This window comes from Oryza sativa, chromosome 9 (genome assembly GCF_034140825.1).
Source record: "Oryza sativa Japonica Group chromosome 9, ASM3414082v1".
Lineage (NCBI taxonomy): Eukaryota > Viridiplantae > Streptophyta > Magnoliopsida > Poales > Poaceae > Oryza > Oryza sativa.
In genome coordinates this window covers 25769091-25793632 of record NC_089043.1, presented here as the reverse complement: position 1 = coordinate 25793632, position 24542 = coordinate 25769091, and the positions used below count along the sequence as shown (strand labels likewise).

General features: G+C 42.8%; 6 protein-coding genes and 1 non-coding gene across 8 annotated transcripts; 6 read left to right on the top strand and 1 right to left on the bottom strand.

Moving 5' to 3' along the window:
- The first annotated feature begins 585 nt into the window (after positions 1–585).
- Positions 586–4323, top strand: LOC4347737 (aspartyl protease family protein 1). The gene is made up of 10 exons (XM_015756680.3): positions 586–969; positions 1083–1215; positions 1718–1953; positions 2027–2251; positions 2328–2463; positions 2547–2620; positions 2703–2802; positions 2889–2946; positions 3572–3643; positions 3735–4323. Exons 1-10 carry the CDS (start codon positions 680–682, stop codon positions 3950–3952), a joined length of 1542 nt encoding a protein of 513 aa, XP_015612166.1. The 5' UTR covers positions 586–679; the 3' UTR covers positions 3953–4323.
- Positions 4324–4913: 590 nt separating this feature from the next.
- Positions 4914–8032, top strand: LOC4347736 (uncharacterized). Of its 2 annotated transcripts, none has more exons than XM_015756681.2 (9): positions 4914–4988; positions 5088–5225; positions 6259–6339; positions 6412–6500; positions 6586–6660; positions 6997–7058; positions 7137–7214; positions 7291–7491; positions 7585–8032. In XM_015756681.2, the coding sequence occupies exons 2-9, from the start codon at positions 5103–5105 to the stop codon at positions 7683–7685; spliced, it is 810 nt and encodes a 269-aa protein (XP_015612167.1). In that variant the 5' UTR covers positions 4914–4988; positions 5088–5102; the 3' UTR covers positions 7686–8032. The 2 variants fall into 2 exon arrangements, with proteins under 2 accessions (XP_015612167.1, XP_066160226.1); XM_066304129.1 differs by having other exon boundaries at positions 7582–8032.
- A 1316-nt stretch (positions 8033–9348) lies between these two features.
- On the top strand, positions 9349–12753 carry LOC4347735 (probable 26S proteasome non-ATPase regulatory subunit 3). Its single transcript, XM_015757205.2, has 8 exons — positions 9349–9539; positions 9670–9860; positions 10743–10880; positions 10954–11090; positions 11238–11292; positions 11375–11485; positions 11632–11871; positions 11954–12753. Exons 1-8 carry the CDS (start codon positions 9461–9463, stop codon positions 12464–12466), a joined length of 1464 nt encoding a protein of 487 aa, XP_015612691.1. The 5' UTR covers positions 9349–9460; the 3' UTR covers positions 12467–12753.
- Positions 12754–12873: 120 nt separating this feature from the next.
- Positions 12874–12946, top strand: TRNAA-AGC (transfer RNA alanine (anticodon AGC)). The gene has a single exon. It is a non-coding gene; the product is annotated as a tRNA-Ala (tRNA).
- Positions 12947–13059: 113 nt separating this feature from the next.
- LOC4347733 (uncharacterized) lies at positions 13060–14960 on the bottom strand. The gene is made up of 5 exons (XM_015755118.3): positions 14680–14960; positions 14036–14154; positions 13743–13800; positions 13565–13642; positions 13060–13459 (listed from the first exon to the last, which is right to left on the bottom strand). Exons 1-5 carry the CDS (start codon positions 14813–14815, stop codon positions 13266–13268), a joined length of 585 nt encoding a protein of 194 aa, XP_015610604.1. The 5' UTR covers positions 14816–14960; the 3' UTR covers positions 13060–13265.
- A 1375-nt stretch (positions 14961–16335) lies between these two features.
- LOC4347732 (uncharacterized) lies at positions 16336–18315 on the top strand. The gene is made up of 2 exons (XM_015795812.3): positions 16336–16876; positions 18022–18315. Exon 1 carries the CDS (start codon positions 16477–16479, stop codon positions 16870–16872), a length of 396 nt encoding a protein of 131 aa, XP_015651298.1. The 5' UTR covers positions 16336–16476; the 3' UTR covers positions 16873–16876; positions 18022–18315.
- Positions 18316–18828: 513 nt separating this feature from the next.
- LOC4347731 (uncharacterized) lies at positions 18829–20813 on the top strand. Its single transcript, XM_015795813.3, has 5 exons — positions 18829–18993; positions 19122–19218; positions 19692–19770; positions 20094–20175; positions 20510–20813. Exons 1-5 carry the CDS (start codon positions 18961–18963, stop codon positions 20648–20650), a joined length of 432 nt encoding a protein of 143 aa, XP_015651299.1. The 5' UTR covers positions 18829–18960; the 3' UTR covers positions 20651–20813.
- Positions 20814–24542: the final 3729 nt, after the last annotated feature.

The following is a 24542-nucleotide window of genomic DNA, read 5'->3' as shown; positions in this document are numbered from 1 at the left end:
CACATTAGTTAGCAAATCGGAAAACATCTTATGGTAAATGATAAGTTACTGTTTAGAACTTAGCCTTAGATTTAATTTGAGGAAGTTTCTAGCCGGTGCAGTTTCTTTCATAATCTTCAATTCTTCTAAACAGTCTACTCCCTCCGTAAAAAAAAAAAAATGGTTCGTTGTACTACTAGATCATCTCATTTTAGATTGGTTTTTTTAACTAGCGGAGTAGGTTCTAGTAAAATTGCTTTCGCCGCAGCTGCTACTACTAGTACATACTGGTCCCCTAAGTCTCATTAAAAAATCAAAAGAATGAGAAGCGAAAAAAGGTGGAAAAGATGAAAAATAATTCAAAGGAGAGGGAGTCAGCAGCCGCAGCCAATCAGCTACGCAGACAGCAAGCAACAGTCCAAGCGAACCTTCCAGCTGCTCACTGACTCCACCCCACCGCCACTGCCCTGTGGGCCCCACCCCCTTTCCCGCGGAAATCTGAGCCTGCCCGGTGGGCCCCACCGCCCACCACCCTTCCCGCCACCACCGGCCACCTTCGCTGCTCCGCCGCGGCTGATCCCGGACATATAGCGACGCCGCAGCGAGAAAAACGAGTTTTTTTTTCTTCTTCTCTCCGTATAAAGTTGATACTAGCTTTTTCTTCTCTCTGCGTTTGCTTTGCTTTGCTTCGTTGCGAGCTATGGTTGGTGGTGGTGGTGGTGTGGTGGTTGTTCGGGCTGTGCTGCTGCTGCTCGCCGCCGTGGCCGCGGCGGAGGCGCTGAGCCTGGACGTCCACCACCGGTACTCGGCGGCGGTGCGCCGGTGGGCGGCCGCCGCCGCGCCGCCACACGGGACGGCCGAGTACTACGCCGCGCTTGCCGGCCACGACGGCCTGCGCCGCCGGTCGCTCGGCGTCGGCGGCGGCGGCGGCGGCGCCGAGTTCGCCTTCGCCGACGGCAACGACACCTACCGCCTCAACGATTTCGGATTGTAAGCTCGCCTCGGATTGAATCTTTGAATTATCTGGTTTTTTTCTCTTGTTTATGGTGGATTGAAGAAGGCAAAGTGGTGGTTGTTGCGGGTGTCCCGGGTTGGTTGCGCAGTTTGCATTACGCGGTGGTGGCGCTGGGGACGCCGAACGTGACGTTCTTGGTGGCGCTCGACACCGGCAGCGACCTCTTCTGGGTGCCATGCGACTGCCTCAAGTGTGCTCCTTTCCAATCCCCCAACTACGGAGTAATCTCCTCCCTCTTCTTCTTTTTCCTCTAGTTTTTGTTGCAATTGGTTTCAAAAGTTTGTTGTTCTGTTAGATATTTTAGGTTGTTAGGATAACTGGATAAGTAGTAGTCTAGTAGAGAAGAGAATTTCACTTTAGGGATTGGGGAAAGTTGTTGTGAATGGCATAATAATAGATTTGTTGCTAAACAAAGATGAAAGTGGTACTAGTAGACTACTAGACTGGTAGAAAAGATTACGACAGGATTATGAGCATGTCTATAAAGAGGAGAAAATCATGAAGGCACTGCATGTGCTTGTGTGCTTCTTGGAAGCCTTTCTATTAGCATGACAGCTTGAACTGGGACCTCGTTCAGCTTAAAGAAAATAGCCGAATCTTGTATTCTTCCGTGCACTCTTGTCAGAATTTTGAAATTTACTCTTGCTTATGGGAAGCTGCTGAATCATGATGACCTTACTGAGTAATCTATTTACATTTGCTGCACATGACAAATTTATACAGAGCTTGAAGTTCGACGTGTATAGCCCTGCGCAATCGACTACTAGCCGGAAGGTCCCGTGCAGTAGCAACTTGTGTGATCTCCAAAATGCCTGCCGTTCTAAGAGTAACAGCTGCCCCTACAGTATCCAGTACTTGTCGGATAACACCTCATCCTCTGGGGTATTAGTGGAGGATGTCTTGTACTTGACATCTGACTCCGCGCAATCGAAAATCGTTACAGCTCCGATAATGTTCGGGTATGTACTATATGATCCACCACATGCTTATGATCGCAGTGTTGTTGTGCTGAATTTTGTGTAAAATGTTCAGCTGTGGACAGGTTCAGACAGGATCGTTTCTAGGCAGTGCTGCGCCAAACGGTCTGCTTGGGCTTGGGATGGACAGCAAATCGGTTCCTAGCTTGCTAGCAAGCAAAGGACTTGCTGCTAATTCTTTCTCCATGTGCTTTGGCGATGACGGTCATGGTAGGATCAATTTTGGGGACACAGGAAGCTCGGATCAGAAGGAAACTCCATTGAATGTTTATAAACAGAAGTACGTTTTGTCAGAACAATATTTCAGGAACAATAAATCTACTGTAACTTAACGTTGGTGTACTCTCTTTTTGCAGTCCATATTACAACATAACTATCACGGGAATTACGGTGGGAAGTAAATCGATCAGCACAGAGTTCAGTGCTATTGTTGACTCTGGCACGTCTTTCACGGCTCTGTCTGATCCAATGTATACTCAAATCACTAGCAGTGTAAGTAGCGTAACCATATTAGCAGACAATTGACCATGCTAGATATTTGATGGTCATTCTTATATTTCTCCCTTCTTATTCAGTTTGATGCACAAATCCGTTCGAGCCGAAACATGCTTGACTCTTCCATGCCGTTTGAATTTTGCTACTCAGTAAGGTAAGTTTTGTAGGAGCAATCCCTGATAGAATGCAGATTGGCACTATGCTTTAACTCATCTCTGTGTTTCTGCACTTTCCAGTGCCAACGGAATTGTTCATCCAAATGTAAGTCTGACAGCAAAAGGTGGAAGCATATTTCCTGTTAACGATCCAATAATTACCATAACGGACAATGCTTTTGTAAGAAATCCTTGATACTCAGCACTTTCTTTAAGCCATGTTAAGTGAGCTTGTTTATTTATCTTTGCTGCTTTTGCTTGTGGCAGAATCCAGTTGGGTACTGCTTGGCTATTATGAAGAGTGAGGGTGTTAACTTAATAGGAGGTAAGCTCCTGTACTTTCACACTCTTTAGCTATTTAAAGATGCCTGGTTCTCTGATAATATTTCAAGTTGCTATGCTTTAGTTTTACTGGATGCTGTGTAGACCAAATAGTAGTTCTGTCTGTAGTGTACAAGTGGGACACTCCTCTAGTTCATCTCTATTCTTCATCTGTAGTTGGTATTAGATGAGTTATGTAATATGAGGTATACGGTGTTGTTTGAATCTATCATATTCATTTTTCGGACTTGCCTCGCTAGCCTATTGTTGATGCAAAAAAATGCCAAATTTCCCTGTTAACACCTATACAACTATACATTGGGTTTTGGTCTCAACATTTATCAAATTCCTGTCTGCTACCTTTTGTTATATATATATATATATATATATATATATATATATATATATATATATATATATATAGTAAATTTGTTTGGTGCTCCATGGTGCCTAAAGAAAATTCCAGCTATTGCCTTGATGTTCAAATTCCCCTTTTCTTTATGATGTACTACTAAATTAATATACATTATTTGGGTCAACAAATGTTTTCTTTTAAATTCTTCACAATATGATAAACGACAATAATCAATATCACTGATTTTTACTCTCTCCCGTTACTTTGGGTGCAGAGAATTTCATGTCTGGACTGAAGGTCGTCTTTGACCGAGAGAGAATGGTGTTGGGCTGGAAAAACTTCAACTGTAAGTACCTCCATATTCCTCAAAACTATTCTTCAGTTTCAACTCATACCTTAGCTAGAACAATGCCCTGAAAAATTGTGTCTGTCATCAGGCTACAACTTCGACGAATCGAGCAGACTTCCGGTGAACCCCAGCCCTTCAGCTGTTCCTTCGAAACCCGGTCTTGGTCCGAGTAGCTACACCCCTGAAGCAGCCAAAGGAGCTTTGCCAAACGGCACCCAGGTCAATGTGATGCCTTCAGCAAGCTCACCGCTGCAACCGCAGAGCGTTTCCGCCACCATTGTTCTCCTATTCCTCATCGTTCTCTGAATTCTGAATTCTGATCAGCTCAGCTCCAGCCACCATAGCTTCAGAGCTCCATTATCCTGTATTGATGATTTGATTACACATAGGATCACATTCTTTTTCTTCCTTGTTTTTGTAGTTGCTGTAGGGCTATAGGAGTTGTAGAGTTGTAGAGAGGATAGATCACACTCACAAGAATCGTCATAGAGAGGCCATTTTTCAGTTGATTTTTTTTACGTGTTCATATGTATAAACCTCATAATAATGCATTCCACTGAGGGTTTGTTTCAGGTGGATTGATGCACATGTATACAGGATTTTGATGTATTGACTCAATAGATTAATGATGATACTGGCCTATATATATAATTGGAGAGAGTGTGCGTTTGAGTTCATCCGTATGTAATTTTAACCTTTCAAGCTTCACATTTTAGATTCTTTTAGGATATGGTTTTACAGGACATAAAATTAAAGTTAAACAGAGCTTGTAAATCCCTCTTGAAACTAGTATTACTGTTTTGACAAGCTTATGCCATTTTCAACCCAATCATGGATGTTATTCCTGTCACGCCTGCACTCTTTTTTTTTCCTACTCTTAGTCTTAGTCTTTGTTTGGCAAGCTGCTGAAGTTTACGATGAAACCTTTATTACTCTAAAAAAAAGGAAAAAAAGGCAGGTTCTCTTGAAATTCTGGAGCAATTGCAGCCCAAACACACATACATCAAGGCCCATCACTCATTCGGCCCAAGCAACTCAAGCCCACAGGCCCACAAACTGTGTCCCGTACGCTTTGCCAAGACCAATCCTGGCCGTTCATCCCGACACCGCCAGCGGAGATCCGGCCGTCGAGAGGGCAACTTCGAGCTCGAGTGGGGGCAGTTTCGTAACTCCACATGCGAAAACCCTAGACGCGCGCGACCGGGTCCCTCGCGCCGAGCCGAGGCGGCGGCCGTATAAAGCTCTCCTCCTCCCCTCCTCCCCCGCCGGTTTCCCTCCTCCACCGCCACCCCCACCGCCGCAGCATCGCCGACGAGCTAGCCCGCCGCCGCTCGAGCGCAAGGTAACCGCTCCCCCTCTCACTGTTTCACCCCCACCCCACGCGCCGCTCTTCGCGTCCTCTCCGGATCTGAGTTGGGTGGGTCGGCATTGTGGTGTGCAGTTGAGGAGAGGAGGGATGGATCGGTACCAGAGGGTGGAGAAGCCGAGGGAGGAGGCGCCCATCAAGGAGAACGAGATCCGCATCACCACGCAGGGGAGGATGCGCAACTACATCACCTACGCGACCACCTTGCTCCAGGTACACCTACGCTTGCAGTTTGAATTTTTCGTTTTAGCGCCAGAATGTTTTTTTGGGTTGGTTTGGTAGGGCTTGTGGATTGGTCGGTGATAACTGTTTCGGGGGGTTTTGTGGTTGTGATTGAAAAGAAAGCTGAATGATTGGGCCGTACGAAATGTTGTAGTACTATGCGCTAAAAGCTTTTGTGTTTTTTAATGCAAATTGAGTGAGATGAGCAGATTATCTTTTCTACTTTATTATGCTTTGTTAGGCTAGGCAGGATTTCCTTTGTGTTCCATTATGGCTTCTATAACTATTGCTACTAGGTAATTGCTGCATGGTTTACAGTATGCTGAATAGTCACGTGATGTAACATCATCGGGCAGTCGCCGCCAATTTCTGTACTATATAGGCGACGGCATTGTGCTTGCTAAAACTCAAAATTAATCTCAGCTGAGTTTCTATTTTGGATAAAATGAAAAGACGTGGCTAGAAAAGTTGTAGTCTTTTTGGTGTGAGTGATCAGTGATGTGCCATGCCATTGTGTGTGTACATCAACCAACGATGGAGGTGTTAAGTTGCCATGCTTTATGTAGATATTTCTACTCCAATCATGTTCCCTTTTTTTTTTTCTGCAATGGCGCTGTCCGCTGTAGTACATGGAGCACTGATGTCTTCATGTAATATGAAATTGATTGTGACTGTAGTACTGTCGCATCCATGTTTCTCTAATTTGTAATTTCTCCTCCTATGTTTCTTTTTGGGCCCCAAGCCCTCAACTACCTTGCAACATGTTTCTTTCTCATAGGAAGTAGCTTCGCGTGCAAAACCCTGCTTTGAGAAGCACTTTGAGATGTTGGATATATTAATTGCTTGACCTATTACATGGGCTTTGGACCTATTCGTCCTGTCTGATATTGCTGAAGCGCTTTCAACATACAAGATATTATATAACATTTTTTTGCATGGTCAAATATAGCATGCCATATTTTGTTTTATATTGAATGTCATGGTTCTGTAGCTAATCCTTTGCATATTTAATTGTTCACAAAAGGATAAAGGTTCCGATGAAGTTGTATTCAAGGCAATGGGGAGGGCAATCAACAAAACTGTGATGATTGCAGAGCTGATCAAGGTACCTATGGTTGCTCCTTGTAAACACTACTTTTGACATTTTTTAAGTGTTGGATTCTCCTTTGTTCTCCAGAGAAGAATTGTTGGTCTCCACCAAAACACCACCACTGGATCTACTGATATCACTGATATGTGGGAGCCACTGGAGGAAGGCTTGCTCCCGTAAGAAGTGACCACTTTCCAATTTCAAGTAGTGCTGTATAGATATTTATTTGGTCTTTTATTTATCCCTTTTCCTCCTCTGCAGACTTGAGACAACAAGGCATGTATCTATGATAACTATTACCCTTTCAAAGAAGGAGCTGGACACATCCTCCATCGGGTATGTATTCTGTTTTTGTTTAACTGTATATGAGTCTTGAGGATTTTTTTTTCTAATATGTTTCTATCATTTATATGCTTTAGTGGATTGTCCGGAGAGTATGTAGACCCTTTTCAATTGGTGCTGTGAAATGATAATGCTGTAGTCTGTTCAATTAGACATTTTACATAACATCAATTTGTGTATGGTTAATATGTGGTAATGTGATCTGTTTTTAGGCACCACTGTAATTGTTACATCTGTATCTATACAATGTGATCAGCTTGCCGTATGAACTTCTAAGATAGCAAAGTAGCAATAAATATGTTAATTATTTATTAATTATTGTATATACAGATATCAATCTCCGTTGCCTGCTGATAAGGTTAAGCCTTTGGTTGAATACGAGAACGAAGAAGGTACTATGATGAATTCACTTGTAATATCTTTAACATCTTATATATTCTTTTTGGCTTAATATTTAATGGTGATTGTAGATGCTCCCTCACCTGCTGGCCGAGGGAGAGGCCGTGGTGGTCAAGGTCGTGGAAGGGGAAGAGGCAGAGGCACACGTGGTGAGGCTAAATGCTGTTAAGTAAATCTTATTCAGAGTATAAAAATGTGCAGCTTTTCCTTACATACTGATTTCAGGAAATGGTTACATGGACTATGCTGATGGTGGATGGGAGGATGACCATGCTCCTCCTGCATATGCGGGCAACGGGTACACCCGTGGAAGAGGGCGTGGTTTTAGGGGCCGTGGCAGGAGAGGTGGCGGCTATGGAGCACAACCTGATTATCAGCAAGATGGAGGATACTATGATGAGGCACCAGTTCACGCGCCGCCCCGAGGTGGTTACATGATATGTTAATCTGCCCATCTATCAATGACCTTGTACATAACGTGATACGTTAATCTGCTGCATCTCCTATATTATGAAGCAGGCCGTGGTCGTGGTCGAGGCCGTGGGAGAGGCCCGGTCCGAGGTAGAGGACGCGGTGGCAACGTCAATGGCGTTATGCATGCTACTGCAGTTGGCGCCTAAGCTGGCTGCTGCTATTCCAAAGCTGTTGTTTGTTGGATGCCTGCTCCAAGTATGAAGATGTATCATCTGTGTTGTTTATGGGTTAACACCATACTCTGTATAAGCTTGACATTCTGTTAGAATGCTGCCGGATTTTGATTTTTAACTAGGTTTGTAGGATAGTCTCTATAATGTTTGTTTTTCTTCCAGTAGTAGTTGCAAACTAATTGTAGTGTTCAGTTGGTAAAGGTTTAGAGCAGTGCATTCTTTCAATTTTTATATAAACCGAAATCCTGTTGCCATCTTATAATGTGCCAGCTTCAAATAGTGAACGCGCAAATGCAGTTGGATTTTCACTTTTTTTTTCAGTCGGGACTCGGGAGCAAATGCAAAAACCTGAAGAAAAATGTTATTTCCCAAGTTCTAGTCTCATTTGCAATGGAGGATTTCTCCGTCAATTCAAATGATCGAGCGCTACGGTACAAGAACTTTCTAAACTGTAATAATCACTAATCAGTTCAGTCTCAGATGGTGCGACGCTAACAGTAAGAGGCAGAGCCTGTTTGGCAGGCTGCACGATAACTTCTCTCCAGACCGATTTAAACTACATAACTTTATTTCAAACTTGATCTGCCATAGTTCTATCTCTCCTGAACCTCAACCAAACGGTTTCAGCTATACAAACGGTTTCAGCTATACTTTAGTTGGTGAGCTCTCACAAAATAAACTGAACTGGATTTAGTTAGATCCACAACTTTTTAAATTAAATATGTAAGTTGGAAACCTAACGAATGGGTCTCAGCTCTTGAAGTCAAGCTTCACTTCAAAGCCAGCTCTTCAAGTTAAATTTAGACGTTGAAACCCTGTTAAACATGTCCTAAAAGTACAACGATTTTATAATTTTATTGTCAATGTGTAATACAATTCAACAACAAAACTAATAGAAGACTAAGGATTTGCCACTCAAATAGCTAAAAGCTAAGATTTTTGGCACTCATATACTTATAACATACAAGGTTATTATTATCAATAGTTCGACTTATAATAATATACATAATATTATGTGTATTGGGTTACTGATGATATTGACAATGGGTCTATTCCGTTCAGCTGGGCTGTGGTTGTACAGCCACAGCACTGCAGCCCTCCTAGCATAAATTGCTTACCGAATCCTATAGAAGCAATGCTGCTATTGTCACAGCCAGCTATTCCGAACGCACCCAATATCTTAAATATAATAGGCACATAAAGTGGTTTAACCATTATAGCTCATGAAAGACGAACGGGACTTTGGTTCGGTAGCAACAACGTTAGCATCAATATATGGGGATTGTATAAAAAAATCACTCATGCCCACCCCTCTTTGTGCAAACAAAATTTTATAGGCCATGTGCACCAAATATTTGCGCTTAATCGGCTGAGTTTGATTTCTATTTTTTCTAATACATGCATCTATCGACTATCATAATGTGCTAGTTAGATTTTTGTCGTAAGGTTTTATTTATCCTCGCACCGAGAACGCTCTAAAAGGGATGGCTGGCCAAGTCCTGAAAATTTTTCAAAACTCACGTGGGTATTCAAATTCGAACTATATACATCATATGTAAACAGAAAGGGATTTTGCACGAAACGAAACGAAACGAAAGGAATTTTGCACAAAACGGCTGAACTTCTCGCGAGAGGCAGTGAACCGGAATAGGCCACACTTGTCGCGATATTATCCTTTGCTCTTCTCTTCTTCTCTTCCCCCGCACGCATCGCACCCGACCTCGTCGCCGTCGCCGACGCCGCCAGCCATGCCGGAGGACGTCGAGATGAACGACTCCCAGCCCCAGCCCGCCGCCGCGCCACCGCCCGCGGCCTCCACCTTGCAGCGTAAGTAGCCGGACCTCCTCTCGGGCTCCACAAAACCCTAGCTTAGCTTTCGGCGGGGGAGAGAGAGAGTAACTGAGTTTTTTTTTTTGTTTGGTTTGGTTTGTTTGGGTTTGCGCGGCGGTGCGTGCAGATCTGAAGGAGATCGCGTCGGTGATCGAGGCCGGGTCGCTGACCAAGGAGGTTCGCCGGATCTCCCGCGCCGTGCGCCTCACCGTCGCGCTCCGCCGCCGCCTCGCCGCCCGTGACGTCGCCGCCTTCCTCGCCTTCGCGCTGCCGCATTCCTCGGAAGCCTTCGCCCGCCTTTCCTCCCTCCTGCCCAAGGTAATTTCTACACTGAATCGGAGGAATTCGGTGGGTGAACTTAGTTGCTACTTACTAGATGGGTGATGGGGAATAAATGACTGGCGATGCTTGCATCTTAGGATTATGAAACTGAGAAAAAAAAGGGGGGGGGGGGGATTTTCGGGATGCTTGGCTGCTTATTTCATCGCTGATGTGATGGCACAGTAGAGTTCTGTATATTAGAGCTGTTTACTGTTTAGAAGATAGCCGTTTGACTCGAAAAATATAGCAACATTGATCTTTTGAATTTGGAGGCAGATGAAAATAATTTAGATGTCACATGTGATGTTTTTGTTTCATCGGCTTGGCTTGTTAAACACATGGTAGATCATTCAGAATTTTTTATCTCTTTGGAAGAAAGGGGAACTCAGAATCAGTCTTCTAAAAGTCGGCGCTAGGTAGCAGGTAGCCTCTGTGATTAGGCGTTAGATGGTGGCTGAACTTGCTTGGTGGGTATTTTGTTGCTATTTTAGTGTTGTATAGTCTAATTTTCATGTGTGCTTGCCAATTTCTTGGATTTGACTAGCTGGTCTGATCCAGGCAGGGCCTAGGCACCAATTAGGCGCTAGGTGCCACCAGCTAGCGCCTAGCGCCTTCTTGAATGCTCTGAAGAGATCATTGTTATGAAGAAACTGTAGTTGTATTTGTGATCCAGTGATTTGTTTAAATCATTTTGTTGCGCTACTACTTCCACTGTTGAAGAGATAGGTTTCTTGTGCTCTGATGCTTGATAGCCTCCGGTTCGGTCTTTAGGAGCTGTAGTTTGTTTCACTTCTACCGTATATATCTTAATTTTTTTGAAACTGATGTCTCTATTTTTTTTTATATATTCTTAACATTCATATAATGCTGATTTTTTAGGAAGATGGGAGTGAAATGGATGTTGATTTGGCAGCTCCAGCGGCTCAAGTGTCAATTAAGCATGGTCTCCCAGAGATTGAAATATACTGTTACTTGCTTGTGCTGATTTTCCTTATTGATAATAAGAAATATGATGAGGTATGACTGAGATTTGCCTCCTTTTTTTTTTTGTTCTAGGTGATAACTTACTAATCTGATGCTTTTTGTTCAGGCTAAAGCATGTGCTTCTGCAAGCATTACTCGTTTGAAGAATCTTAACAGGAGAACAGTCGATGTTTTAGCTTCTAGGGTTTTCACCTATTACTCTTATGTCCACGAACTCACCAGCAGCCTTGCTGAAATTCGTGGGTGAGTTCATTGAATCATGGCTCTCAATCTGTGGTATTAGGAATGCCTTCTTCAGTTGTGTTATTACTTTTCAGTAATTCCTAGGTACCTAATAAGCTCTTCTTTTCTTCTGTTTTGATTTACTTGTTACATGCTGTGTTTTTTCAGAACTCTTCTGGCATTGCACAGAATGGCAACTTTACATCGTGATGAGCTTGGTCAGGTTGTGTCCATGCCTACTTTCACTTTAATGATTACATAAGCGTTGTCAAACTACAGAAAATGACTAATATTTTATATGGCAGGAAACTCTACTCAACCTGCTTCTTCGCAACTACCTGCACTACAACTTGTATGACCAAGCAGAAAAGCTTAGGTCCAAGGCACCGCGTTTTGAAGCACATTCTAATCAGCAGGTAATTCATCAACTAGCTCACTTGTTAATTCATTTGATAAATTGTACTGAGGCTGATTATCAATTTAATGATTACTGAACGGTGAAATTGCATTATGCCATCTTATTATGTAGTCAAACAAGTGCTAACTTCTATTGCTATCGCAGTTCTGCAGGTATCTGTTCTACTTGGGAAAAATTAGGACAATTCAGTTGGAGTACACTGATGCAAAGGAAAGCCTACTGCAAGCTGCTCGAAAGGCACCCACTACAGCTCGTGGGTTCCGAGTTCAGTGCAACAAGTGGGCTATCATAGTGAGATTACTTTTAGGAGAAATACCAGAGAGAACTGTTTTTATGCAGAAAGGAATGAAGGCTGCTTTGGCACCATATTTTGAGCTTACAAATGTAAGTTCTACTTCTGTGGAAAAATACAACATACTGCTAAGCAGTACAGTTTTAACTGTTTCTTTTTATGTATGATCTACAGGCTGTTCGAGTTGGGGACCTTGAATTGTTCAGAGCAGTGGCAGAAAAATTTGCTAGCACTTTCAGCGCGGATAGGACGCGCAATTTGATAGTGAGGCTGCGCCACAATGTCATTCGGACTGGATTGCGCAACATAAGCATTTCATACTCACGGATCTCCCTTGCTGACATTGCCAAGAAGCTGAGGTTGGACTCAGAGAACCCTGTTGCTGATGCTGAAAGTATTGTAGCCAAAGCAATCAGGGATGGGGCAATTGATGCCACCATTGATCATGCCAATGGTTGGATGGTGTCAAAAGAGACTGGTGATGTCTACTCAACGAATGAGCCACAGATTGCTTTCAATTCAAGGATTGCATTTTGCTTGAACATGCACAACGAAGCGGTCAAAGCACTGAGGTTCCCTCCGAATTCTCACAAGGAAAAGGAGAGTGCTGAGAAGAGGCGCGAGAGGCTCCAACAGGAGGAAGAACTAGCAAAACACATGGCTGAGGAGGACGATGACGACTTTTAGATTGGTGATTTCTTTTCATGCTTTCAGTTGCTGCCTCAAGGGTTTCATTTTGAAGCATGGGCATCCATTCAGTTTTAAGAGACGGAAGATCTCGAAATGCCAACCCTGCTTTTCTGGGATAGTTGAAACCATGGAACCGTTGACATTTAATTCAGTGTGTTTTATGTTTTTAACAATTTTTTTATCACTCAAACCGCTTAGAAGGCAATGTATTCTTTCCTGAAATACTGTACCGTTCAATCCTTGGGGCACAATGTTTTGAACATGACAAGTTCAGTTCGCTCTCATTTGTTCGTAAATGGCATTTGCGCCCGTGTGACTTTCATTCGATCCACTGCCTTTCTGCCTACATTTGGTCTTTGTGTTGTCCAATAGTAGAATGAACTAATAAGAAATGACCCCAACATGGGGATGTAGCTCAGATGGTAGAGCGCTCGCTTAGCATGCGAGAGGTACGGGGATCGATACCCCGCATCTCCATTTAACCTTTTTTTTCTGGTTTGCCAGAATCAACTAATTCCAATCTTCTGGTGTATCTTGGATTCTTGACAAGTTCAGATAGCCATGGATTCAGTAAATGACAACCCTTTACCTTTTAAGGGAATCTAAAAACCTGAAACATGTTTTTATTGATATTCACATAATCAAAATTATGGAATCCAACAGAAAATCATTCAGAAGGTACATCCATAAAATGACCCAGAAGACATCTGTAGAAATTACATCTGGAAAGAGGTGAAACAGATTATTTGCCTTCCATTCAAGTCATGACAGGTGAAAGAAAAGCTCTAAGGTCATTTCAGAGCGGGAGCAGTAAAACGGGGCACGGGATGAATTCAGCCAGCAAATTCCCATCAACGTGCTTGGAATGTATTGCTTCCATGCTTAGGACAACCAGGTCTAACTCCAACTCATCCGCGACTTCTCCAATGATAGCCGTCGGTTTCTTCCCTTCCCCAAGGCGCTCCATCAACCCAAACTCCGTAAATCCACCTGCAGATATACAGAAGCATGGCCATCATGCATGATAACGAAAAAAAAATAGCATAGAAAAAATAAACCAAACATCTATATGAGTGAAGTAGTGATGCTGCTAACCTTCTGAGAGATGCCATCTAATGCTTGACATCTGAGTATCATGCTCTGGGAACTCTTCCTTGGGCTTATCATCAATCACTGAAATGAAGATTATAATCACAACATTGTAGTTTTACGCTTTGAAGGAAGTGAAAGAATGTGCACTGCCAGAACCACAGAGAGCAATTTTGGATCATACCAACTACAGTTATGTTTGCTCCATACTTCTTTGCTAGAGAAGCGGATGTTGCTGCAGCCTGATATATCATGCAAGTGTTACATGTGAGCCACTTTTACTGGTTATGGTCCAGTTATCAATCAGACGGTTGTGCTCCATAAAGGAAAAAAAAAACAGCAAAATTATCTGTTACTAATACCGTACCCCTATAGTTTGTAAATTTACAGAACCAAACCATATGATTTATATGCTTCTCAAGCAATGAATCAAAAACAAAATATAACAAGGAGAAATGTTTGAAGAAGAAACCAGACCTGTCTAGTGCCCTCTGAGAGGTAAGGGTTGCGGTCGGTGACAGGAAGTAGAACATGCTTGACTTGGGCGAAGGCGTCAGCAGCCAAAGCACTTCCAGATTCATTCACTTCGGCTCTAACTAATGTCCAAACAGAGAAACATTAAACGGTATGCCTTCAGCTTGACCACAATCTAACATAAACAGAAAAATAGTGTTCTTGAATCCTCTATGAACTATGGGTGCTTCTAGCTTGCAATTTGGCCAGGAATCACAACATTTCTCCCTGGCCCTCGCCTAATCCCAAGAAAACAGGTTAAACAATGTAATATTAACCGCATCAACATCTCTAGCTTTCTAGTGCCCACATTGTCAGGAACCAGGGGAATTGCTCGTGTTGAAACTAATTCAGACTGAAAAAAGCAGTCAGGCACGACCTGAATTCATACTCCATCTGTACTACATTCAAGTTCAAACTAAACTAAAAGGAACAATTTTTGAGAAGTACAGAGGGGTAATAATTCATTCATCCATCCATCCCAAGCTCGTGCGACCTACACACCATCTACAGATGCGTAATACACTGCTCCGGCGCCATTTCCACTGCACACAAGCTCGCTTCACTCACGGAATCCGACATGGCCGAGCGAGCGAGAAGCTACATACCTCCAATCCGGGCTCCCCGGCGCCGCGTGGCGGCGAGGGAGACGGCGCCCCTCTTGGCCTGGGGCGGGAGGAAGGAGGCGAGCTCCGGGGCGACGCTGGCCGGCGGCGCCGGGAGGAGCGAGCTGGCGAAGGCCATAGCGCGGGGGAATCCGGGGGCCTGGATTCGTCGGCGGGGAGAGGAGCGACGCGGCGGCGAGGGTTGGTTCTGGAATGGCGTGGAGAGGAGAGGAGAGGAGAGTGGAAGGCTCTCGCTGTCGCTCGTCGGAGGAAGAGGAGACGGCGACTTTGGGGGTGAGATGGATGGATAAGTTTTCAACTTTTCCTTTTCTTTTTTATGAAATCCTTGCTTATGTTCATGACATTTTTTTTCTTTTTGTGTAGATAGTGTGGAGCGTTTGGCTTGTAGTATTATTATACGGACTAATTTTATTTCTTATAAGTCTTGCAATTTTTCTAACTATGGTAAAAAAGAATATATCATACATCCAACTTATTAAAGGGTTGCGAAGTGAACGCATCTTAATTGGTTAGGTTAGTCCTCATAGGGTGGTAGGTCCAGTCTTCTGATAGAGGTAAGTGTGCTTATGTTTGTATTGTATTCTTTTTTTTTAAAAAAAAATCTTGGTAAGTGCTTCCAAAAAAATAACTAGTAGTGGTACCACCTTGAACACATGAGTTTTATAATAAAAATCTCAGGATGTATTAATATTCCTTCACACATAAGTTTAGATATTTAATAATTATATAATTTTGTGACCGTCTCTTCTTCTCCCATTGCTAAAAAACACTTTTGTATATCTCTTTAATAGGTAAATTGATTATAGACCTGTAAATAATATTTATACTATAATATAGTGTTGTAACATGTAGAGTATTGTATTTTGATCAATGTCAATTGTGCTTTTAAAACTCTACTTTGACAAACTGATTACTACCTCTTGTCTACAATAGATTTTACACCGAATTTTTTCTAAGCACATGCAACTCTGAAATTTCAAATCTAAGCACACCATGTTAGGAATTCTATTTGTAACCAACATGCCCAAGTGATCAGTCAATCTGGTTGATCTAATGCCTAACAAAATAAATGTACTGGTTGCTTAACTAATGTCAAAGACATTAGTGTACGCTAGTATTGAAAATTGAATAGTATTATTTTTTTTCCTCTTGGGCGTGTTAGATAGTGCTTGCTCCTAGCGTTTTCAATCAACCCCTTTCTTGTGAAGGTGAAGCTGATGCACCACTGCTATAGAAAGCAAATAAAGACTATTACTATAAATTAAGATTTTGACTATTCTAGCGGATGAATTAGATTTGAATTATAGAGAAATCTCACCATTTATATACTATTTCAATTTTTAGAATGAAATCCAATATGAAGTCAAGCAATACTGCTTTCTAGGATAGGGCAGAGGACAGCATGTTCGAGAAGAAGAAAATTCGAGGTTTGATTCCTGAAAAATTGCACCTGAAACCCCTTTTAAAGCTGAACCCATAAATTCAGTACAATTCAGTCTATAGAAAAAGAGAATAGAAATTCATATGGAAAGTGTATTTTCTTACTCCTATACGGACACTGTCCCGTGGGCCCGACTGTTTGCCCGGTTTCCCAAGAAAATAGTCAAAAGAAAAGCCTCGCGGTCGCGGGTCCGCTTCGCTGATCGGATCCAATCCGCCAACCCACTCTCGACTCGACTCCACTCCGTGTGCGCCGCCGCCGCCGCTGATCCGAGCCACCCCAAAACCCTAGCCGCCGCCGCCGCCGTAAATCCGAAACCCGCCTCGCCGGCAGCGGCCATGACGTTCGCCGCGCGCATGAAGGAGCTCATGAGGAAGTACGGCAAGGTGGCCATCGGCGTCCACCTCTCCGTCTCCTGCGCCTCCATCACCGGCCTCTACGTCGCCATCGACAACAACGTCGACGTCGACGCCATCTTCCGCAGGATCGGCATCTCCCCCAGCGGCGGCGTCGCCGGCGACGAGGCCGCCGAGACCCCCACCCCTTCCGCCGCCGTCCCCGAGGAGGCGCCGCCGCGCAACCGGACGCGGGAGCTCGTGGCGTCCAGCGGCGGCGCGCTCGCCCTCGCCCTCATGTGCAACAAGGCGCTGCTTCCCGTCAGGGTCCCCGTCACCCTCGCGCTCACGCCGCCCGTCGCCAGGTTCCTCGCGCGCTGGAAGCTCGTCAAGACCTGAGCTCGTGAGCCATTTTTTCTCCCATCTCTAAAAAAAGAATTCTGCCATCTCCCCCATCATCTGCAAGTTTCAGTGTCGCCTGATAGGAACGGAAATTCGATTGCAACCTATGATCTAACTCTGTATGCTAGTTCAATCATGCTAGTCTCTGTGGATTTAAGCTCGTTCTATCATCAATGTTACAATTGAAAACTTTGCAGTACAAGCAAATTTGGAAGCCATTTTCTTTTGTTAGAAAGATGATTCTTTGTTATATTGTCATGTGTTCTTCCCTTTTGGGTGGTACTGGTACCAATGCTCTAGTTGTATAGAAAATTTCCCCCTTTTTCCTTATAGAGTTTTGTACATTAGAACCGAAACTATTTCCTTTATGCTCAGCTTATGACTTTGAAAGAATAGTTCTAAGACGAAGGCTTTGCTGAGAGATGTCAATCAGCATTTGCACTTGCATCAACCTTAACCTTGTGCATCAGATTTTACCCTGTGTGATCGGCAGATATAGGCTAAATCAATCTGTTTTAGTAAATGATGTCAATGTTGTTTTGAATCAAAGGTTGATATGAAATTATTGTATGGCTGCCCCTTGCCCATTGAAATAGCCTAGCAGGGTGTGATAGAGTGGACCATGTTGACTTAAAGAAATCCCAAGGATCTGTTTTGGATGGGAACTTTTGTGGGGATTCCTAAATCCCCCAAATCCTCAGTTGTCGAAACAGCCTATATATTTGTATGCGTGAGCATTAGTATCAGATAAGTGCTAAAATTGCCTTCCTGGGTTGCTCAACTCCAAGTTTTCATGTTATATACTTGAAGGAGTGCCCAAGCTGTTCCATGTAGTTTTTTGGACAAAATATTCTTTATGATATATTTGTTTATTCTGGTCATACTCAAATGCAAAAAATGTACTATATATTTTCTATTTTGAAAACAGCTATTCTGCACATTCTAGTTAGCCAAATGCAGTACTTTATACATGGCTTTTAGCTTTCTTTTGCCCTTGACGTGTTCAGTTGTCAAATTTAGCTTGAGTACCTTGTGGAAATCTGTGCTACATGATGCAGTGAATTCCATATTTGATCTTTGAACTCATTGCATTTCTTGTGTCCCAATCTGGGATGGACTTGATCTGACTTCTGAACATGTTTTCAGGTGTTCCCTGTTCTGGGAGAACGATGCATATTCACCATCCAGGACAGCCTGCAGTGAATGCAACGCTGTAAATTACTCCATGCTGCAGTTTGGTGCCGTCTGATTAATCTGCGTACCAGTTTAATGATGAATGCCCTTGCCACAACAAAGTTTTACACTTGAACTCGCGATATGCTTGTAACTTGGTTTGGTATTCCATTCTCTAATTTTTTTTGTAACATCGACCCCCCCAAAAAAAGGTTGAGACCAAAATAAGCACTACGACTAATGCAAGAAGATCATTTATTCGTTGAAGTCTTCAAAAGTGTTGATCATCGTTTGCTCTTGCTTTTGTGAATTGATGAGAATGGAGTTAATATTCAAATCTGACTTCAAAGTTTACGATGGAAGGCGGAGGAAGTATGTTACTCTCTCCATCCCAAAATATAAGAATCTGGAACATTTTCTAATACTACGAATCTAGATAGGTTGTCCAGATTCGTATCGTAGTACTATTCGGTTTTAGGTTTTGTTCTATTCGGTTCTAGGTTCTGTTCTATTCGGTTCTAGGTTATCATATTTTGGGATGTCTTATCCGGTTCTACTTTCTAATGTTCTATCTGGTTATAGTGGACGGATGATTATATGTGAAAGTGTGGTATGTGTTTCACACGTGTGCATCTTTCGTGTAATTGAAGAACTTAATATTTTAAGATAAGAAAACTTAATATTTTGAGTAAAAAAAATTGCCTGGGTGAATTGTGGGGTTGCATCAAGATTGGTGCGAGCCGGTAGATTTGTACGCGTGCGCGGCCCAGCGGCCCAACTACCGACCTCACTTCCACGCCCACCGTCGTCGACTCGTCGTCGCGCGAATTCCGCGGGAACAACGCGCCGCCGTCCGCCGTCCGCCGGCCGCCGTCTCCAGCCACAGATCGCCCCTCCACCCTGGCAGGAAACATGATCGTCTGCGTCGCCGTCGTCGGCCATCAGGTCAGGAAACCCACCTGGCATCTCTCCTTCCCTCCCCCGTGCTGGATCCCCGCGATCCGATCTCGTGACTTCGCCGTCGCCGGCGCCGGCCTGGACTAATTATTTTTCCCCTTGCGCTGCTGCTGCAGAACAACCCTCTGTACCTGCAGAGCTTCACGGAGGCGGACGACGCCCTCAAGCTCCACCACGTCGTGCACTGCTCCCTCGACGTCATCGACGAGCGAGGTATGGGCGCCCCGATCCAGATCTGCGTGTTTCTCTTTTTCTGTCAGGTGTGCTGGAAATGGCTCAAATCAGATTCGCCTCAGGTTCACTGCTGTAAGGTAGTAGTAGAGAAGAAGCTGCATCACGATCCGTAGTCTAAGTTTGTAACTTGAAGATTGGTTAAACTGAGTGTCAGACTAGACATGGTGAATCTGAGGAATTAACTTCAGATTCTAGTGGCGTATGATGATGAATCTGAGGAATTGAGGTTATACCTTCGGAGTCGGCTCTGTTGCTTGACATTTGTGAGCCTTTGCATATGCTTTGAACTATAGCGCGCAGGAGTATCCTATGAGTGTAACCGAGAAGAGTGATAGTTTACAAGCTTCTCAGCAGAGTTAATTTACGAATGTATTATTACAAGAGCTTTTCTGACATCATTCGCAGTCAAGAAAATCCCTCTTCATCTTTTTTGTTATTCATTCCTTTGACAGTGAACAATCCTAAAAGGAATGCGCCTGCACTTAACGAGACATTTTTGGGTCTTCTATATCCGACCGAGAATTACAAAGTGTAAGCCCCTATCCGCATCTATGTTTTTCATTATAACCGTTTGTCCTCCTTTGTTGCCTGTCTGCATCCACTTGCTAGTGAAGATTATCAGTTTTGCATTAAGAACTGAAGACAAAGAGATTATAATATGTTTTACTAACTGACAAACAATACAACAATTATAAAATTGGTTCTGACAGGTGATAGCTGCTTTCGATATATTCATGGTACCTCATTGACATGTTATTATTGATTCTAAAGCACTTCATCCAGTTCTTTATATTCTGCTGTTGATTGCAGGATTGCTAACAAACTGATAAACTATGACAATTTATTATGTGCAGGTATGGCTATTTGACTAACACGAAGGTCAAATTTATCATGGTCACAACTGATCTTGATGTCAAAGATGCAGATGCCAGAAATGTAAGCTATTTAAACCGTTTAATTTTGTGGTTTTAAAATTGCTTTGTGGAGAGCAGGTACTGAGATAGTTTATTAAATATGGCAGATCTTTGTAAGAATGCTCTGAAAAAAAAGCTTACTGGTCATGCTTACTCATGCAATTTAATGTAGAAATAGTCTGGTTTATCCTTCCATCTTTTAATAAGGATGGTATTGAACTCCGGATGATACGTTCTATGTGACACATCTCCTAGATGCACCGTAATAATGGTACAACCGTTTGCGTATGTGCACATTAATCTCCTATGGAGAAAAAAAAAAGAATTCCATCTCATTTCCATTTCCATTTTCTCAGTTTTTCAGGAAGTTCCATGCTGCATATGTAGACGCTGTTTCGAACCCCTTTCACGTTCCAGGGAAGAAGATTGCGTCAAGAAGCTTTGGTGCAAGAGTAAGCACAATTGTGAAATCCTTCGGTTCAGGGACAACTGCCTGAGTTCCACTTGTTCCAAATCCCCCCTTCAATCAAGCATTGTACCGTTCCCCTTTGTTGACAATTCATTTCTGAATCTCCATATTGTCCCCTGTATGCATGCTGAACAAGATGATAATTTGGCAATGAAAACAAAAAAGAAAAAGAAAATATGGTCTCGTTCAAAGATTGTTTGCCCCTTTTCTCCATTCAGTGCTCCTATTCTTCATCCTGTGATGTTTACTTCCTTTGTCTTTATGCATGGGCTGTCTCCTCTCTCCTGCCGCTCCTATTTCCTCTTAGCTGCAGTCAGTAATGACTCTTTTCAATGTATGGGTGACCTGACATTTCATCAGAAGTACAGCAAGCTTTTCCTGCATATGCATGATCAAGCATATACATAAATTTTCCTTCCATCAGTTAGACAAGTAAGAAGTACAGCAAACTTTTCCTGCATATGCATGATCAAGCATATACATAAATTTTCCTTCCATCAGTAAGAATCTCCCATAATCCAGGATCCAGTGATCCACTAGTTCTTCTCTTCAATAATTTTTTTTTAAAGTTTATGTTAGATTAGACTTGGCCTGATCCTCATCAAATTAATCAGTCCAAACTTGAATTTTAAAACTTCGTTTTAAAGTTTATTTTGAAGGTTGTTCATTGAGTTTACTTTTCAGCATTAACTGTTAAATCGCTAAGAACAGTCTTGCATATAAATTACTTTTATAAAATAAGCCGTACGGCTTATAATCAACATTAGATCAATCGATGGCAGCAGAACACGGCATGACCTACACAGTATATCAACATCGCTGCTGATGATATCTGAAAGCATGAACATCTCTGTTGATTTATCACTATCGAGTTGTGGCCACATGCTGCTTCACTGCCCTGGGGAACAGATTGCCATCTGAAATGCCTTTGTACAACAGTTGTACTGGCAATATAATGCTCTGCAGCTGGGGCCCGACCTTCAGCCAGCTCCAGTTATGCCGATAGGGAGATGAGCTCTTACTTTACCGTCTACAGTACACAAACGCGGCAAAATCGTCCGGTTCCTACTCTCTCTGTTCTTTGTTCTCCAATAATTGTTAATTATTCTTGTAATCTCATATGACCGTAAGTTACTTTAGATTTCGACGAATAAAATTTATATGGTTATATTTATGACGCTGCACACAACTAATGCAAGAAGAAATGATCAAAGTATAAAATTTAATAGTGCAAGTGTTCATTGTTGTAAAACTTGATAGATAGTTGAGTCCAACAACAACTCTATCTCTTTGTTTGGGTCTATTTTGGGAAGCTTAAGATTCTGATAAACACCTGGTTGGTAAGTGGTAGTAAGTTTCTGAGAATCAGAAAAAACTCGGTTTCCCAGCTTCTAACTTCTAGTTTATTTTCTAGATTCTACAACTACAGCTTATCAGAATTTGGACCAAAAGCTGAACTATTTGAGGGAGCTTCTGATCTTGGAAGAAGTTGCAGCTCCTAAAAACTCCCTTAAACATACCCAATTATCTTCTTGCCCTTTCGTTTTTTTAACTCCTTCACTTATTGATAAATATCAGCAGCCCTCTGGCTTACCAATACTTAAAAAAACCAATCAATCGTTTCAGCATTTGAAAAAAAAACTCGCCATGATCTAAAAAGGCATCAAGAAAACTCGCAACGAAGCAACAAAACCTGCTTTAAGTGCTCAGCCGAATGCTAGCTAGCCAGGAGGAAATATTTTTTGCTAGATAGCCTGCAGTTTCTGAGGTGTTTGGTAGATTGTCTCAACCTGTCCAAGCACAAAGAAAGCTAGCTACTCCATTTCTCATCCTGCTGGAATACAGCTTTGTGTCCTTAGCACAAAGCAAACTAAACTAATGGCTTGACTGTCAAGTGTTAGCACCAGAAAATGCTAAGTACCTCAACGAATTTTCCAAAGCCATCCCTTTTCTTTCCTAAGCTCCTGTATATATGTATTTGAACTTCTTTTTTCCCATGTTACTACTAGATAACAGAAACAATATAAGGAAAACAAGATCAAGTTATATAATGTACCACTCGGAATACCGATTAGTTAATTGCGCTATATTAAGCTAGCTAATTAGCAATGGCATGGCAATGACTGCACAAAACTCATGCATGCTTGACTGATCTCATTGATCAATCATACGAGGAAAACAAAATTGGGGAGGAAAAAAAAAAGGCAAGGCTAGTTAGCATACTAGGAAATTGGCACCAAAGTAAAATCATAAGCTAGTAATATATAGTCCATCCAATCCCTTTTCACACTACAATCCATGCAGATCTAGACCAATTTTTATATAAGGATCTTCGTCTCCCATCCAATCCTTTTTCCTACTCCAATCCATGCAGAGAATTTGCCATAACCACATAACAATTAAACCTGCAAACATGATTAACAACGAGCAAAGCAAAATATCTCCAAGTACTATTGTTGCGAAGCAAAATTATTTCCTTTGATCTGGCTCAAGATCACGACTAGCTAAATCTCCTAGCGAGATAGAATATGTGAGCAAAGCGAGATAGAATATGTGAGCAAAAGCACACATTCACACCCTGCTCAAGATCATGACTAGATAGATCTCCTAGTGAGATCTCTTGTTACCCTGGCTACTTCTTCATTGGTTGTGTCACCTGATAGATCTCAAATATGTAGCGGTAGAGCCGCGTCCTCCGCGGAATCCCAGGCACCTCCTGGGAATCATCTTCTAGCTCCTCATCGCTGAGGTAATCCTCGGAAGGACGGGGCATGACCTGCGCTATCACAGGTGGGGCGTTTACAGAGGAGCCCGAGGATGCAAAGATGGCAGATCGGGAGCCACCAGAGGACGACTTGTTGCTCCCGCTCAAGAGAACAAGTCGCTTGGCCGCGAAGAGCTCACACGCCGTGAAGGCCCCTACCACAGCCGGCGCCGGCGCCGGCGCTGGTGTCTCCAACATCTTCGTCGACGCCTTCGGCTGCTTCTTCCTTTGCGCCTTTGTCTTCTTCATTGGCACCTTCGGCTTCTTCTTTCCCATCGCCTTCATCTTCCTCTTCACCATCGCCTTCATCTTCCTCCTCGCCATCGCCCACAAATCCCGCTCCCTAGGGTTTTCCCCGGGTTGATGTCGACGTGACGATGGGTGATTTAAATTTCCCCTCTTCTCTATTTCTTTTGGGTGTGTTTGGTTGGTGTGAGCCTTTAAGGGGGATTTAGAGATCGAAAAGATGAGGCTATTAACTGCCCTCCTCCTCCCCCCCCCCCAACACACACAAACCCCCACCCGACCCACCCCCTCCCCCTGCGCGTAGACAAATATCAACTATCCAAATCTAATCTCTATCTTAACTTTCTACTAATTCACACCACTTCTACCGAACCAAGGAACCGGGACTAAATAGCAAATTTTCATGCTAATTTAACCCTTAATTTCTCATATAAACTTCCAATCCACTTCCCAATAGTTTGTATTTTTTTCTCTGAGCAAGTACAATGGCATGGTTTTACACCAGCCGCTATATATGCTCGTACTTGCTTTGCATAGAGATATCCTAGTGAAGAAAAATGTTTGTGAAAGTTTGCTAGTAATGGCTAGAGATATCGTAACCGAAAGCTTTGAAATGTTTCTAAAACAAATTAGACGACATAGAATGGTTGTTGTGGTCCAGTCATCATAGTCATACATGTTTACTAGTTTTCAACGCTTATACGTTATGTCAACTATAGGTGTGTCGATAAAGAAGTACCAAATGTTTACATGTTCACACACACACACACACACACACACACACAAAAACACAAACACACACACACACACCCCTACATATATACCAACTAATGTACTCTTGGTACATACCAAGCCATCGTATGCTCAACTATTTTATGAAGATAACTGAAAATCTACTCTCTTTTTTTGT

Bases quoted from the DNA above. Each gene is read 5' to 3' on its own strand.
- LOC4347737 (XM_015756680.3), top strand. From the start codon at position 680: ATGGTTGGTGGTGGTGGTGGTGTGGTGGTTGTTCGGGCTGTGCTGCTG. The intron at 2,464-2,546 runs GTAAGTAGCGTA...CTTCTTATTCAG, and splicing joins ATACTCAAATCACTAGCAGT to TTTGATGCACAAATCCGTTC. The intron at 2,803-2,888 runs GTAAGAAATCCT...TGCTTGTGGCAG, and splicing joins CCATAACGGACAATGCTTTT to AATCCAGTTGGGTACTGCTT.
- LOC4347731 (XM_015795813.3), top strand. From the start codon at position 18,961: ATGATCGTCTGCGTCGCCGTCGTCGGCCATCAG. The intron at 18,994-19,121 runs GTCAGGAAACCC...CTGCTGCTGCAG, and splicing joins TCGCCGTCGTCGGCCATCAG to AACAACCCTCTGTACCTGCA. The intron at 19,219-19,691 runs GTATGGGCGCCC...TTCCTTTGACAG, and splicing joins CGACGTCATCGACGAGCGAG to TGAACAATCCTAAAAGGAAT.
- LOC4347736 (XM_066304129.1), top strand. From the start codon at position 5,103: ATGGATCGGTACCAGAGGGTGGAGAAGCCGAGGGAGGAGGCGCCCATC. The intron at 6,501-6,585 runs GTAAGAAGTGAC...CCTCCTCTGCAG, and splicing joins CTGGAGGAAGGCTTGCTCCC to ACTTGAGACAACAAGGCATG. The intron at 6,661-6,996 runs GTATGTATTCTG...TTGTATATACAG, and splicing joins CTGGACACATCCTCCATCGG to ATATCAATCTCCGTTGCCTG.
- LOC4347732 (XM_015795812.3), top strand. From the start codon at position 16,477: ATGACGTTCGCCGCGCGCATGAAGGAGCTCATGAGGAAGTACGGCAAG.
- LOC4347733 (XM_015755118.3), bottom strand. From the start codon at position 14,815: ATGGCCTTCGCCAGCTCGCTCCTCCCGGCGCCGCCGGCCAGCGTCGCC. The intron at 13,801-14,035 runs GTCTGGTTTCTT...ATGATATATCAG, and splicing joins TCTCAGAGGGCACTAGACAG to GCTGCAGCAACATCCGCTTC. The intron at 13,643-13,742 runs GTATGATCCAAA...TCTTCATTTCAG, and splicing joins AGCAAACATAACTGTAGTTG to TGATTGATGATAAGCCCAAG.
- LOC4347735 (XM_015757205.2), top strand. From the start codon at position 9,461: ATGCCGGAGGACGTCGAGATGAACGACTCCCAGCCCCAGCCCGCCGCC. The intron at 11,293-11,374 runs GTTGTGTCCATG...TTTATATGGCAG, and splicing joins ATCGTGATGAGCTTGGTCAG to GAAACTCTACTCAACCTGCT. The intron at 11,486-11,631 runs GTAATTCATCAA...TTGCTATCGCAG, and splicing joins AAGCACATTCTAATCAGCAG to TTCTGCAGGTATCTGTTCTA.